At 42.6% G+C, this 16,350-nt stretch overlaps 1 protein-coding gene across 1 annotated transcript in view; it reads left to right on the forward strand.

The window, feature by feature from the left end:
- Positions 1 to 16,350, forward strand: part of LOC120927350 (lysophospholipid acyltransferase 2-like) — a 92,094-nt gene that overhangs the window by 39,297 nt on the left and 36,447 nt on the right. Inside the window, exons 4-8 of the mRNA XM_040337951.1 lie at positions 3,922 to 4,011; positions 4,107 to 4,162; positions 6,270 to 6,324; positions 12,131 to 12,260; positions 15,569 to 15,743. Coding sequence (XP_040193885.1) covers positions 3,922 to 4,011; positions 4,107 to 4,162; positions 6,270 to 6,324; positions 12,131 to 12,260; positions 15,569 to 15,743 — 506 coding nt within the window. The remainder of the gene's footprint in view (positions 1 to 3,921; positions 4,012 to 4,106; positions 4,163 to 6,269; positions 6,325 to 12,130; positions 12,261 to 15,568; positions 15,744 to 16,350) is intronic.

The following is a 16,350-nucleotide window of genomic DNA, read 5'->3' on the forward strand; positions in this document are numbered from 1 at the left end:
ATCTCATATTTGGGCTTAAATGCAAAAAAAAAAAATTTGGAAATGTCATTTTTTCAAATGACAAAAAAAAAATGTCTCTTTAAGAGGCTGGGCGGGACTGACGTTTTGACGTCACTTCCGCCCAGCCGAGCTATGGGGACGGGCGAAGGAGATTTTTCCTTCAGTCTCGTCCCCGCTCAGCTGCCGGATGGTCGCGATCCCCTCCGCCGCTACCGACGGCTCCGGTAAGCGGCGGAGGGCGCGGGACAGCGGCGGGAGGGGGGGGCCCCTCTCCCGCCACCGATAACGGCGATCTCACGGCGAATCCGCCGCGGAGACCGCCGTTATCGTGTACAGGACCGTCGGCACTAAAGATGGATACCTCAGTTGTGGCAGCAGCTGCTGCCGTTACTGAGATATCCATCTTTAAAAACAGGACGTATTTTGACTATGGGCTGGAAAGCAAGTGACCTTGCGCTCCTCCTCCTTCCATTTGAGGATGAACCACAGATACTCAATAGGGTTTAGGTCTGGAGACATGCTTGGCCAGTCTATCACCTTTACCCTCAGCTTCTTTAGCAAGGCAGTGGGTCTTCTTGGAGGTGTGTTTGGGGTCGTTATCATGTTGGAATACTGCCCTGTGGCCCAGTCTCTGAAGTTTTATATAGAGCCAACAGTTTGTGCAGTGCTTTACAACATAAGGGCAGATAGTACAGATACAATACAATTTAATACAATAGGACTAAGAGGGCCCTGCTCATTAGAGCTTACAATCTAAAGCCCGTACACAGGTATCAGGTGGTACACCAGGGATATGCAATTAGCGGTCCTCCAGCTGTTGCCAAACTACAAGTCGCATAGCGAGACTCTGACAGCGTCAATAATGACACCCAGAGGCAGAGGCATGATGGGACTTGTAGTATGGCAACAGCTGGAGGTCCGCTAATTGCATATCCCTGTGGTACACAATATCAGGCGGTACCAGCCAGTTCAATAGAAACCGGCAAAAATTTGGGCCTTGTATGCGGCAGCCGATCTGACAGAATCCGGCCAAACGTCTAGCTTCTGTCAAAGGGGCATAACTGAAAAAGGTCAGCCGATCAGCAATCTTAACCAATGGCTGAGAGCACTGACCAGTGTGTTCTGGTGGGGTGGGCTGTCTCCCTGTCAGAACACATTAGCTCAGCGGGGAGATCGCTGTACTAACATTGGATAGTTATTACAGCGTCTCCTCCTGAGCTCTTCAGTTTTTTTTTGTTCAGCCGTCTGGGTTGAGCAAAAAATAAAAAATGCTAGTGTGTACATGTACTAGGCTATAGAGACCTTATATTTCTCTACCTGGATTAAATAATGCAGTTATTACCTGCCAACGATTGGCCCATTGATTTCTAAATCCTCCTTTTATGTTATACTGTACTATATTGTTATACTTGTCATGTCACTACATGTCACTAAGGTGTGACTTATACTGTTTGCATACTGCAGGCTACAAAGGTACTATGTAGAGCAGGTAGGGCAATATCTAAACAAAGTACGGATAGATAAATTATAGTGTTGCATGAAATAAAATCATTGTTTTTTTTCTGTATGCATAATGGTTTACATTAAACATGGTTAATTCTAAATGTTTAAAATATGGCCTTAAACACCTCAATACCAAGCAAATTATGGCACTTCTCTCCTTCATGTAAAAATCCTAATTTTTTTGCTAGAAAATTACTCAGAACCCCCAAACATATATATATATATATATATATATATATATATATATATATATATTCTTTTTTTTTAAACAGACCTAGGGAATAAAGTGGCGGTCATTGCAACTTTTTATCTGGCACGGTATTTGCGCATTCATTTTTTAAATGAATTCATTAATTAATTAATTAAAAAATAACAAAACAGATTTTTTAAATGAATTAATTAATTAATTAATTAAAAAATAACAAAACAGTAAAGTTAGCCCAATTTTTTTGTATAATGTGAAAGATGATGTTACGCCTAGTAAAAAGATACCTAAAATTGCTCACACTCATGGAATGGCGCCAAACTTCGGTACTTAAAAATCTCCATAGACGACGCTTTAATCCCCTTGAAATAGGAATCTATTGTGACAGGTCCTCTTTATGGAGAGATGCGGGGTCAATAAGACAGCACATCTCTCCTCCAGGATTGAAAGCATGAGATCGTGAAAAAAAATTCACTGATCTCATGCTGACCGCCGCGACTGCAGCTTTGTTAACTTCCGGGCCCCCGATGGCACGGGAAAGCCCAAAGAAGCACCAGTTGGTGACGGGAGGGGGGGACGTCCCCTTCCGTCACCTATAAGAACAATCAAGCGGTGGAACTGCTGCTATTATCGTTCTATGGTGCGCAGAATCGCCAGCTGAAAAGAAGGATATCTGAATGATGCCTGTAGCTGCAGGCATCATTCAGATATCCCCCCTCAATACTAGGACGTCATATGATGGCGTGCGGTATTGAGGTGGTTAAAATAAAAACTGAAAAGTGAAGCCTTACCTCATTTAACTAAGTTCTGGAGCAACTGCACTAGCAGAGAGCAACTGTACTTGCCTTTAGTAAATCAACTCCATTGCATCTTCCTTTTCATGCAGGAGAGGGAATGTACACAATCCAAAGTGTGTAAAAAAATAATATAAAAATAAAGAAAACAATAACAAGATCAAGGTCAGGTCAAAGGTCACAGTCAGCATATTGTGTGTGGAATTGATATGTTTTTTTTTTTAATTAGTATCAGTGTGTTTTAGGTAGGACAAAAAAAAAAAAATGCGTACCATTGTGGGCTGTACTACAGCTACAAACAACAACCAACTCTCATATGTGGTATCGCTCCAATTGTCCGGAGCATGAGCATTTATTTTGGGTTGTTCTTTGGTGCTAAATTATGATAATAGCAAGAAATATAAAGCTATATTGAAATGACTATTTTGGACCAGTTTTCCTTTGATGATAAAAAAAAAATCTGGAGATATCCATTACCATTTACCATCAAAAGAAAGCCCAATTTTTCCTGAAAAAAAACAAACAAGGTATAATCCACCTGGCTACACTAATGCCGCGTACACACGACCGTTTTTAATGTCCTAGAAAGAACAAAGTTGTTCTCGACGTGATTCTTGTCAAGCCTGCCTTGCCTACACGCGATCGTGAAAAAAAAGTGCTTGAGCAAAGCGTGGTGACGTACAACACGTATGACATTACTATAAAGGGGAAGTTCCATTCGGATGGCGCCACCCTTTGGGCTGCTTTTGCTGATTTCATGTTAGTAAACGTTTGGTGAGAGACGATTCGCGCTTTTCAGTCTTCGTGCTTTTCAGTCTGTTACAGCGTGACGAATGTGCTATCTCCACTACAAACGCTAGTTTTACCAGAACGAGCGCTCCCGTCTCAAAACTTGCTTCTGAGCATGCGTGTTTTTTTCCCGTCGTTAAAGCCTACACACGACGTGAAAAACTACCCAAAAAATTAGAGCATGTTCTTAAATTTTTAATGCCCATTTTTCACGTCGAGAAAAAAAATGCTCTGGAGCCTACACACAACCGTTTTTAATGACCGATTAAAAAAATTGCATTTTTCACATCATGAAAAGCGGTCGCGTGTACGCGGCATTAGTCAGTGATGGCGAACCTTGGCACCCCAGATGTTTTGGAACTACAATTCCCATGATTCTCAATGACTGCAGAGTGCATGTGCATCATGGGAAATGTAGTTCCAAAACATCTGGGGTGCCGAGGTTCGCCATCACTGCACTAAGTAGGTGTGACGATATTTACAGCTTTACTAACACATGTCAAAGTTGCAAAATTGTGCTAAGGCATTTAAATTTGTTTTACCGTTGGGCGCGAAGGGGTTAAGGGAAAAAAGATCATTTGTACTGTGATTTAAAAGAACATAACAGCACATATTGCTGCTTTTTTTCAGGTATACTTTGTTCCTGACCATGGCATATCTCACATTCTTCCACATACGACGATATGCAGACCCATTTGTAGATGAACTGGACTTCACTGTGTAAGCATTTCGTCAAAAATGTACCCAATATCATCCACATTGTATTCACATCACTCTGTTGTTTATTTAAATCAATGCATGTGTCTTTCTTCCAGGACTTTAATGACACTGACCCAAAAATTAAGCAGGGCGGCTTTTGAATACCATGATGGTAAGCTAACAAGCATTCTTCTGAATTATGGAAAATGAAGTCTGACAGAGAACAGGAACTCTTCGCTTCCATGCTAATAATAACAGTGTTCCTGTTCACGCTAACACTTGCAGGTCTATGCATTGACTTCCTATATGTAGTGAATGGTTTTCCTTTGTGGACAACAGTATGTGAGAAATGATGTAAAGGATACAATTGAGGATATCAGTCTATTTTTAAGTAAAGCTGACCACGCACTAAAAATGTAGGTTCCAATTTTTTTACCCAGGGCCTCCTTCCCCATGCCAAGACACTGCACTAAAAAAAAAAAGGAAAAAAAAAATGGTTAAAAAAGTTTGTATATACTAACTTCTAATATACTTACCTTACATCCAGCTTTTGCTCACTGCACCTAGTCGAGGGTGACGTGACTATATATCCTTCAGATGATATATCACGGAAGGTTGAATAGCCCAAATCTCGCAAAAAATGTTTTTCTTCTGTGCAGGAGCATCATCTTGCAAGATTTGGACTACTTGTCATTGCCTATTACCTCACTGCAAGGATGGTGATGTAACCTCCTGCGGTTCCAAAGGCTGGAGTCAGGTCAATATATTTGTCAGCTTTTTTTATGTATGCTGTATGTTGGCATGGTGAAGGGAGCACGGAGTATAAAAGCTGACCATGCTTGAAATGCAAGATCCGCTTTAATACAGTATGTCAGGATACAAAATACTAAAATGCATAGCAACTAATTACAAATGAATTTGTATTGATTTAAAGTGTTACTAAACCCAGGACCCTGCATTCACTATATCTGGTCTCTCACAGTACACATAACATGGAAATGCGATTATTTTAGTAAATATAAACTGCTAAATACCTTTTCTCATCAGCACTATATAGCAGTCTTGTGACTTCTATCAGTGTCTGGTTAAAGCTGGTAGGAGGAGTTTTCCTCTGATTGTCCAATGATGCTGCATGACCCCTAACCCCCTGTTTGGCCCTGTGCTGATCACATGCACCCTCCGAAAAAAAAGAAAGCATGAGCATGTGCAGAGTGCCTCCTAGGTCTCTGTTCGGTCAGAAGATGGATTGGGGACAGTAAAAGAAGGGGAGGATCAAAGAAGACAGGATCAAACAGCCTTTTTACACAATGTGGAGGATTGACCCATTACGGTGGCATCCCGTCCATAAGGGGTATGGCCCTCTAATCTACATGCAGGGTGCGGGACACATGGATTCCAATGTTTTGTTTTGTTTTTTAAACATATGATTGGAGCCAGAGGCTCTAATAGGCATCAAAAAAGGATGGGTTCGGACCCTGAGCCCACCCAGTTGTGTGACAATAGCGAATAGATATTTGCTATTGTGACACTGATTCTCTTCCCGGCCAATCAGAAAGCGGGTCGTAAGACCCATTACCCGATTGGCTGAAAGTACAGGCGATACTATTGGACGCCTAGGAGCAGAGGAGGAGAAGACACAATGGAAGCCGCCGCCCCTTTGAAGCGCTGCCTGCCCAAGACATAAATGAGGTAAGTACTGGGCTAGATGGGGGGTGCCGGCCGACCGGGGGGGGGGGGGGAGTCATTGTTTGCTGCCCCCCTATAAAAATAAAAAATAAACACCAGCCGTCACTGACTCCTTAGGTTCCACAGTGAGTATGACAAGCATGCTTTACTGCATATACAGACTGATTTTACTGTTGTGGGTTTAGTAACACTTTAATTACTGTAAAATGATTTCCTTTGAGAAATGCCACTTAGACACCACAAAAGACATCGCTGTGACGATGTATGAAGTATGACATTATAATAGGCTTTTCTTGATAAAGCTGAAATACAAGCCACTATCTCCTTCTGTGCACATTGTGAGGATTAATGTTGGAATGGGAAGGGTGACATGCACGTCTTTCTCCATCACTGTGCAAATACTACAGAAGGAGAAGGTTTCCTCCGACCTTTGTCAGGTCCTGGTGTACTCTTAGATACAGATACAGTACAATTGTAATCAGGTTCTGCCAGAGTAGCTACTGAGGAACTGGTTTGCAAGTATTTGTTGTTTTTTCTGTTGATTAGCAATGTTTCTATACACTATATCTCAGATATTATATACCGTGTTACAGGTGCTATCCACAATGATCAATCCCTAAGCCCCTCACAGAGACGCCTTGCGATCCGGTATGGTTTTGTCTTCGCTTTGTCTTCCTTTATCTTCTTTCCCTGTCATGCCCTTCTTATCTACATGATCTATATTATTGACATTGTATAGCTTTCTCATGATAAGCAGGAAAGATGTGTACAGGTTTTCAGGGTCAAGCGTTTGTCTCACGGAAAATGGCGTGTTTTTCTGAGATAATATGTTCAAATTTTGGGCTGAAGGAAGTGTAACTATTCATGTTATTCTCAATGCATATTCAAAATTAAAGGGTTTGTAAAGGAATTTTTTTTTTATCTTAATAGCTTCCTTTACCTTAATGCAGTGCTGTTTTCATGTCCTCATTGTTCGTTTTTGCTCTCAAGTTTCTGTAATTCTTCTCTGATCTCCATACTTCCTGGTTGTCTATTTCCTGATGACCACAATACTGGGAGCTTTCTCTCTGTGGTCATTTACTTCAATGAGGTGTGATTACTGTGGGCCAGATTCACAGAGAATTTCACTTGCGCCGCGTATCAGAGATACGCTACGCCGCCGTACCTTACCTGGCGTACTTTCAAGTTACGGCGGCGTAGTGTATTTCTGGCGGCGGAATTCAAATCGGCGGGTAGGGGGCGGGTTTCATTTAAATAAAGCGCGTCCCGCGCCGATTGAACTGCGCATGCTCCGTTTCGAATTTTCCCGCCGTGCTTTGCGCGAAATGACGTCGCAACGACGTCATTTTTTGAACTTCGACGTGAGTTACGTCCATCCCTATTCACGGACGACTTACGCAAAAAAAAAAAATTTCAAATTTCGACGTGGGAATGACGGCCATACTTAACATGGCAGGTCTATCTATACGCCGCAAAATACCAGCCCTAACTATACGCCGGAAAAAGCCGACTACAGACGACGTTAGAAAATGCGACGGCCGCGCGTACGTTCGTGGATTGTCGTAAATCCCTAATTTGCATACCCGATGCGCGAAAACGACGCAAACTCCACCCAGCGGGCGCGGAAGTATTGCACCTCCGATCCGAAGGCGTACAAAGCCGTACGCCGTCGTATCTTGGTTTGAGGATTCAAACTAAAGATACGACGCGGGAAATTTGAAAGTACGCCGGCGTACTGTCACTGTGGATCTGGCCCTGTGTGTCTAATTTCTAGTTTCGTTTTCCAAACCATTACTGCTCTATGGCTCTGTATGCTCTGTATAGCACAGAGGCAGGAAATAACATGCAAAAACTAAACTAGATGCAAAAACAAAACTAGAAACTACAGGTACATTATATGATTGATTTTTATCTATTTTTAATCGTTTTTAAAAGGAATCAGTTAACTATTATGTCTCTATACCCTGTAAACAGTCATTTCAGCAAAAAAAAAAAACTCTCTAATGTTGAACGAGGAATAATTGACCTGACCCATTTACAAAGTCCATGTTTATACACTGGCATAATAATCACATTTTTATGGATACCAACATGAGAAAGGTAATCTTCATATATTGGTCATTTAATAATTTACCACAATTACGCCACTTCCTTTGAGAAATACATCTATATTTCGTAATTAGAGCCTTGGAGGGTTGATTTACTGAAGACAACTAGATTGTTCACTTTACAAAGGGAATCTTTACCGTGAGATGCAATTTTCTTTCATAATATCTTGAAATTCCTCCCGTGGAGCGATTGTGTTCTCCCTGCAGGAGGGCGAGGGAAGCTGTTTTTGCTGAGGGAACACAGTGCTATAGCTGCTGACAGTAACCGCATGAAAAAATGCAAGAAGCTGGTTGTGCCCTAGTTTATCGATCAATCAACTTGGGTACAATTAGCCTGCCCATGCATGGTTCGAATCTCAGCCAGTCCCTGCGGAACTGGCCAAGAAGCAAACTGTCTATGGTCGGCTTTAGGCCGGATTCACACCTAGGTGAATTGAATGTGTGTTTCCCCGCATTCAATTCGCATAGCAGGAGAATGTGACCGGCTCTCTATGGAGCTGGTTCACATATCTCCGCAGCGTGTCCGGTGCGGTGTGCCGGAAAATTGCGTGCCTTTTTTGGTGCATTTCAGGTTCGATTTCAGCCCAAAATTCCGGCTGAAATCGGACCTGAACCGTTGAACCAGCACGCACCAGTGATGTAGACTCATTAATTAATTGATATCCTGATCCAATCTCAGGGTTACCCATACTGCCGTCTGATTCAAATTATAAAGTGAGACAAATGCAATCTTAGAGACAAGAAAAGATTCACATGCTCACCTTCCAACGTTTCAACAGCAAAAAGGGAATGGCTGCCGTCTAGGCAGTTACCTTTATTTTCAGCACACGAGCACAAAATGCATTTTCATTGGTCAACATTAAACAGAAACACCCATCAATCCTCAATACCACCCACCCCCTTGTGAGTCTGTCATAATCATCCACCACACCAGACCCCTGCTGTGAGCCGCATCTGGCTATAGTGTGAACCTGGCCTTAGATTTACCAAAACCATATAATAGAAGGTCAAACCTAAATACTTTCAATTTGTATGCAGATAGGTAGGCCCTTGCACTACACAGTTGAAGGCAAATCTAAAGGAAATTGAATAAGAAAATTGTATAATATATGGCAAGCCTGAAGCTGAAGCACACGGCCTAGGAACTCGACGGGCCAAACACAAAAAAATATCTCCCAGCAAGTTTCTTGCTGGTTTTTGCCGAGAAACTTGGTCGTGTGTACGAGGCCTTAGGTGCTTAGCAGTATATCTCATTTTTGCCAGGTCTGCCCATCTACTGCCAGCTTTGGGTGGCTGCACAAGAATAAACATTGGTGTTTATTGTAAAACAGCTGTATAGTGAGTTTGCAGGTAAAAGTTGTAGCAGCTCCACTCTACAGAGAAAAATAAAAAGTCAGCCAGTCTGGAAATGTTGTGATTCTTCTAAAGTGTAAGTGCTACTTGGTCCCAGAGGGAAATCGGAGGCATAGTCCGGGTTTTAGATGTCTGTGTGCAGTGTGGACTAAACAGCATGTGTTCTAGACATTTAAAGTGGAAATGTAGGCTAACCGCTACGGTATATTCACCGTCTGACTCCTGACACACAACTACGAACAGTTGTAGCTGCCAAGAAATATGTCATTCTGTTCTGCCACTTCTATTTCTAATTCAGAAATTCCTGTCAGACAGCACAGACCAGTTCTGACCTCACTTTTTCTTTACAGTTGGTTAATGACTGCCTAATCCTGTGATTGGATAGTGAACAAGGATGAACTTCTCATTTTGTTACTACTCACTGATAAGTTCATCCTTGTTCTCCCCCCTTCTATCAGACTGCTATCTATGCAATGTAGTAAAACATGAGAGGTTTAAAGTGCGTTCTTTCTATGAATTCTACTCTGCCGGTAGTGCAGCAAAGTTTTGTATCTGCACAGGTGACAACCCTAGGTGCCGAAGTATGGGTTCACATCTAATACGGATGCGGCTCACAGCAGGGGTCTGGTGCGTCCCTGTTCTAAGACCTCTTCTTATGTTTGATTCTTTTGTATATTTTCAATGATTGGACTCACTATCATAACACTTCAGGTGTTTTTTTTTATATTCTGCAATTTTTCTTTGTTATTGTTATCACAGTGTTTTGTATATTTACACTAATTGCTAGCGCTGGCACCATTTTTTCTTGCTCTCAGCCAATGGCTGAGAGCGCTGATTGAAGTGTTCTGGTGGGGGGGCGTCCACCTGTTAGAACACAACAGCTCAGCCGGGGGAGATCGATGTACTAACGTCGGACCGTTTGTACAGCGGCTCTGGCCGGAGCTGAATGTTTTTTTTCACTCAACCCCCCCCCCCCCCCTGGGTACTAGGCTTTACTTTACAACCTATTTTCACACCTGAAAACATTTGCACAATTCTGTATAAATAATATCCCAGCCTTTTTCTGTCTAAAGCCAGTACTTTTTTGTTGTTTTGGGTGGAGTGGTGAGGGGTTAGAAACCCTGTCGGGTTGTTATTTCTCCTCATTAGGGAGATTTACTCTTTCTATTTATTCTGGTGACCACTTATATCATGGGTGAAAGTGATGGAAAATGCTGTTTAAGTTGTCATCAGAACAGGAGTAGATTGGAAATCTTCCCATTGGGACACTTGTTTCTGTGAGAATTATCTAAGAGGTGATTTATTTTACTTTGAACAACTCTCCTCTCACTTCCTTTTGTGACTACAGGGCAGGAAGTGAATGAAACCAGATGACAAAAATTAGAATGGGGTTTTATCATTCTCTACTCCAAGATGGTAAAAAGGTTTTGGCTGAAGATAGTCCTAATCAGTCAATTTATTTGTTACCCTAAGGCCCCTTTCACATTGAGGCGTTTTTCATGCGGTACAGCACTAAAAATAGCGCTGCTATACCGCATGAAAAAACCTGCCCTGTAGTGTTCAATGTGAAAGCCCGAAGGCTTTCACATTGAAGCGGTGCACTAGCAGGAGCGCTCCAAAAGTCCTGCTAGCCGCATCTTTACTGCGGTATAGGAGCGGTGTGTTCACCGCTCCTATACCGCGCCTTCCCATTGAAATCAATGGGAAAGCGCGGTAACACCGCGGTATTAACCCTTTTTCGGCCGCTAGCGGGGGTTAAAACCTCACCGCTAGCATCCGAATATCGCGGTAAATACGACGGTATAGCCGTGCTACAAATAGCGCGGCTATACCGTCACCGCAGCTCCACGCCTCAATGTGAAAGCAGCCTAACAGTTAAAGCGGAGTTCCGTCTACCAGCAAAAAATTAGGAGTCAGCAGCTACACATACTGTAGCTGAGCTGCTGACTTTTAATATTAGGATATTTACCTGTCCTGGAATCCAGCGATGACAGCACCCCAGCCAATGTTTCCATCGGCTGCTGCTACTCCCATTCGTGGTAAGAGAAGCTGGCAGTGAAGCATTTCCGCTTCACAGCCCGTTCCCTACTGGGCATGCAAGCAGCGCTTTCTGAATGGCCCAGTGGTGGTGGAAGGAGGAGAGGGCGAGATCTCATGGAAGTGGGGATGGGTACCTGTCAAAAACAGGTACCTGCCCCCCCCCCTCCCCTCAAATGTGGCCCCTGGAGGGGGGAGGAGGCAGATAAGCGGAGCTTCCTATTTTGGGTGGAACTCCACTTTAAGCATTCTGCTCTTAGTTTGTCCAACCTCACTACCTCTGATGAAAGTCTTTTGGACCTTTCTGTAGTTTGGCTTCCTCCTGTAGTAACACAGATAATACTGTATGTGCACCTTAGCTACATGCTTGGTAAACATTTATGTAGTCAGGTAAGCAGTTTGCACTGCAGAGCTGTCAAAACAGGTTATTGGTTTGCTCTGCTTTCCTGAACGCATTGAATGTGTACCGATTAAAAAAAGTACATTTCCACTAAAGCTAATTAGTGGCACTTTGAAAATGAACTAGATATGGTCTATGTGCTGTAAACACACCTTATCTGCCACACAGGTTCAGTACACATGGAGTAGGCAGAAACGGCTGCAGCCTTGGGTGCTTCAGCAGGAGATGAAACCACAAATAGGGCACGGCCTGCAATCTATGCTGCTGAAATAGTTCTCAGCTCATGAGGGCGGGCACGTTGGCCTTTTTGACTTGCGCACCTTGTGTCAGCACTGAGCACACAAGTGTGTGTACACCCTGATTGGTGTCTCTAATCTCTCTGTCCTCTGCTTTGTTTTCTGGCTTTCTGTGCTCAGTTGAGCCAATGACTGTGCATTCTGTATAGTAAATTCCAGTGCTGAAAAAAGGAAATATTTACAAAATTAGAGATATCATATTTACATTGTATTCATAATGCCTGTTCCTTTTCTCTCCCATATTCTCCCCTTGATCCTAGGTCTCCACCTGGACTCCTGCCATACTTCAGTTACACTGTGGGGTTTTTAGGACTTCTTGCTGGTCCTCTTTGTTCCTTCAATGACTACCAAATTTTTATACATGGTAATGAGAAAATAGGAAACCCAAATGTGAGTAACACAAGGTAGAGAAATGCAGCTCAAGTGTCAAATAAAAAGACTGATGATGCGAAAAATCACATTGTTTGCGTTTTATACAGAGACTCTTTGGATGAAGCATTTCTATATATTTATATCGAGGACTCGCCATTTATTTAATGACCATTTTAAGCATTCACCATACTATATACTAGCAAAAGTGTGCCTGTTTGGGAACATGAGATATTGTGGTGTGCTATAATCAAATATTTTAGACCATTTATGCTAAATACATCAGTGAAAGCCATATTATATTTCCTAACAAGCTCTGTAAAAAGCAAGACTAAAACCAAGAACAAAATGATAACATATTGCAGATTACCAGTCCTTAGATATGGTAAGTGTATTTGTTTCAGTTTTCAGGCTACGGTTGTTTTCATTGAGTACCTATTAATGGTTCCAGAAATGCTCCTCTGAAGTGAACTGAAAGGAAAAACAATATTATCTTCTAATGTAATCACATCACCTCTGTATAATGTAGATGAACAAAGGCAAATATTGATAGCTTGGGCAGGAAGCATGTTATTCACAGGATAAGCAGGAATAAAGAAGGCAATTGACGGATTAAAATTCAGCTGGTTCAGCAGGAACTGTCCAACTTTTGATCCGTTTACGGGCAGACTGGTTGTACTGAAGTCAAGCTATCGATCGACTTTAGTACAACCAGCCTCCCGCATAATGTATGGCCTGCCTAGAAAAGACAAAAAGACTGGGAAAAACAATATAGTTACCTCATTCAAATACATGTAATCTGCAATATATACATTTTTCGTTTTTGGATTTGGATATGAAGCAGCCATTGCTTCTGCTGTCTTTGAATCTAAGACCTTGTCATCCTGAAAAGGCATCCCCTTATCCAAAAAAATACAGTTCTATTCACTGGGCAGAGCCATAGCCAATAAGGCAGCCCCAAACTGTGATTGTATATAGTTAGGGCTTTGCTTGCAGACACAGGAGAGAAGAGGCGATGAGAGGTTGCAAAGGTTTAGCCACACATAACCAGGGAGCCAGAGAAAGGCTGCAATGAATATGAGCATTGGGATGATGCACAGACAGGGATGCAGAAGAAGGGTGGGAGAGCATGCTGCCAAAACAGAGCCAAACAGGAGAAAGGAATAGAGGCTGCAGAGACAAAGCCACAAGAAAAAAAGATGGGCGAGTAGTTGCAGAGATTAAAGAACCTAGAAGAGAAGAGGGGGTAAGGTTGCAGAGACACATCTTCCAACCACACAAGATACAGCTGCACAGGAGAGAGGAAGGATGAGAAGCTGCGGAGAATGAATTTCACAACATGAATGCTTCTCTTATGGATATGACATCAGATGAGTCCACACTTCCTACGAGAAGTTTTTTTAGGGAAGTGACAATTTCTACCCCATAGAATAAAACTAGTTTATGGAATATGGGAATGATAGGGGTGGCCTGTACAGTATATTTACAATACATTAAACTCTGCCCCTTTAGTTAAAGCTTTGCAAAATTTTTTAAACTAGTGGTCTTATATGTTTGGAATTTAGCATGTTATATGCTATATATTGATATATATTAGCAATAATGCCCAAACATTTTTTGTTTTTGATAGAGTGAAAGGGGTTTGTTGTCTGTGTCCTCATGGTGGAGATTTCCCATCACCTCCTCCTGCCCCAGTGACAAGAGGCTAGGGGTACAAGAAATGGCAGAAAATCTCTCTAAAGCGGGGAAAACATTGAAAAAAATGATTTTCTTTTAGAATGGGGAAAAGTTTAAAAAATGTTGTGTGTCTCTTTTTAACCCTGAGCCTTCATGATCTAGTGTCTCCCTATTTTCTGGTCTTGGTGTCACAAGAAAAAAAGTGAGGGGAAAATCGCCTGAATGCAGACAGAGGGCCATATTCTCCTAGATTTCCGGCGGGCGGCGCGTAAGCCATTTACACTCCGCCGCCCCAACCTACAGGAGCACGTGCTGTATTCCCCAAACACTTGCTCCGTAGTTTGGGGCGGCGGAGTGTATTTGGCCCGGCGTATCCCCGCGTATCTCCAAGGGGGCGGCTTCTATTTAAATTAAGCGCGCCCCCGATTCTAACGAACTGCGCATGCGCCGGGCTTAAAATAGCCCAGTGCGCATGCTCCAGTTCTCGGCGTAAAACGTCAATGACGCCGACGTGTGCGTCATTGACGTAGAGTCGTATTCAAGAACTACTTAGTAAAACGACGTACCCAACGGGAAAACACGACGCGGACCCGACGCCATACTTAACATGGCCTACGTGGGACTGGCTTAAGGTTACCCCTCATATAGCAGGGGTAACCTTACTCCTACGCAAACGACGTAAGCGACGGTTACGCGACGCAAATTCATTTGTGAATCGGCGTATCAGGCTCATTTGCATAAACAAATGAGACCTGAACGTAAACGCCACCTAGCGGCCGGCGGAGTAATTACATTTAAGATCCGACAGTGTAAGTGACTTACACGTGTCGGATCTTCAGTGTATCTATGCGAAAATGATTCTAAAAAAAACTGGCAAAAAAGAGAGATACGATGGAGTATCCTGTACGATGGAGTATCCTGAGATACTCCATCGTAAGTTTACTCAGAATATGGCCCAGAGACAGCAATACAAAACTTGCCAGTTCTAATACGGGCTATTCAAAATTAAGGAACGGAAAAAATAAATGTTGCTTAGACTTGGGCTTCAACCCGGCTAGTATATAGTATATATGTGTGTGTGTGTGTGTGTGTGTGTGTGTGTATATATATATATATATATATATACACACACACACACACACACATACACATACAGTATATATTCCATGGATCTGTGTAATTTCTTGTAAATGCTGAACAATGTTTATCAAGTGGATTTCTGAGTATATTACTATAAAGAAAACCTGTACAGAAAGAAATATAAATGCTGCCATTGCTGGCCTACATCTAAAAATGCTAGTTGTCTGACCGCCCCTGGCTTCAATACTTCTTGAATCGCTGGACTGGAACATAAATGCAAGTTGAGTCAGAATGAAATCAGAGCTCTTAACTCAGAATACTTTTTTGGGCCAGAAACTCAGAATGTACTGAAGCCAATGAGTCAGCTTGACAACCAGACAAATAGCATTTTCTGAAGCAGTAATAAATGACAGTCTCCATTTCCTTTAATCTTAAAGTCAATACTTGGTAGTAGATCAGAATATATATCAACAGTATGTGACGTAATGTATACAATATAAAGAAATGCTGGCTGAAGTTGAGTATTTACACAAAGAATGATTTTAACATACTGAAATATTTTCTGGCACTAGGTGGCAGTATGCAAGAAGTTGACCCTGTTCTGTGTTCTGCTGGCTATCCATGTTTTAGTGTCGGATCGGTTCTCTATATCTAATGATCCAGAACGCTCATTATTTGGTCAGTTCTCAGATCTCTATCTGATAGCAGCCGCAAGAAGACCCAAGTACTATATTGCCTGGACTCTAGGTAAGAAATTGAAGACTTAAAAGCCTATAATATATGTCAGTTTTAAGTTGGCAAAAGTGGGATGAATTACATGCCCCTTTTATGATTCTGTGGGAGTTCAGCATTGACATTTTCCTGCTAGAGTTTCAGGGAGTGCCACAATGTCATAGCAGAACCATTACTGTGTTAAATGGCTTTAGACCAGTGGTTCTCAAGCTGGGGGTCGAATGATGATTTGTCAGGGGTCACCAAATCCTGGACTGTTCCTGAAGCTCTCACCTCTCTCCCAGCCTTTTTCCGGCTGCCCAGCAGGTCTGTCCCTGGATCCCGCGACCGCCCACTCAGCCTCTTCGCAGCCGCCCATTCAGTTCACGGCATGGGTGGGGGGGCAGAGACTAGAACTAGAGGTCAGCTGACTGGCCATTAGTTGCCATTAAAAGTCCCCATTACAGTTCTCAGATCAGCAGATGACCTTAATCAAGAGCACGTTGACTGATCAGAACTCCCCCCAGCATTGCCACTGATTCTCAACTCCCTGCCAGCACTGCCATTGATCCCACCTCCCCACCAGCACTGCCACTCATCCCAAATCCCTGCCAGCACTGCCACTCATCCCAACTCCCTGCCA

The sequence above is a fragment of the Rana temporaria genome, chromosome 2, assembly GCF_905171775.1.
Source record: "Rana temporaria chromosome 2, aRanTem1.1, whole genome shotgun sequence".
NCBI lineage: Eukaryota > Metazoa > Chordata > Amphibia > Anura > Ranidae > Rana > Rana temporaria.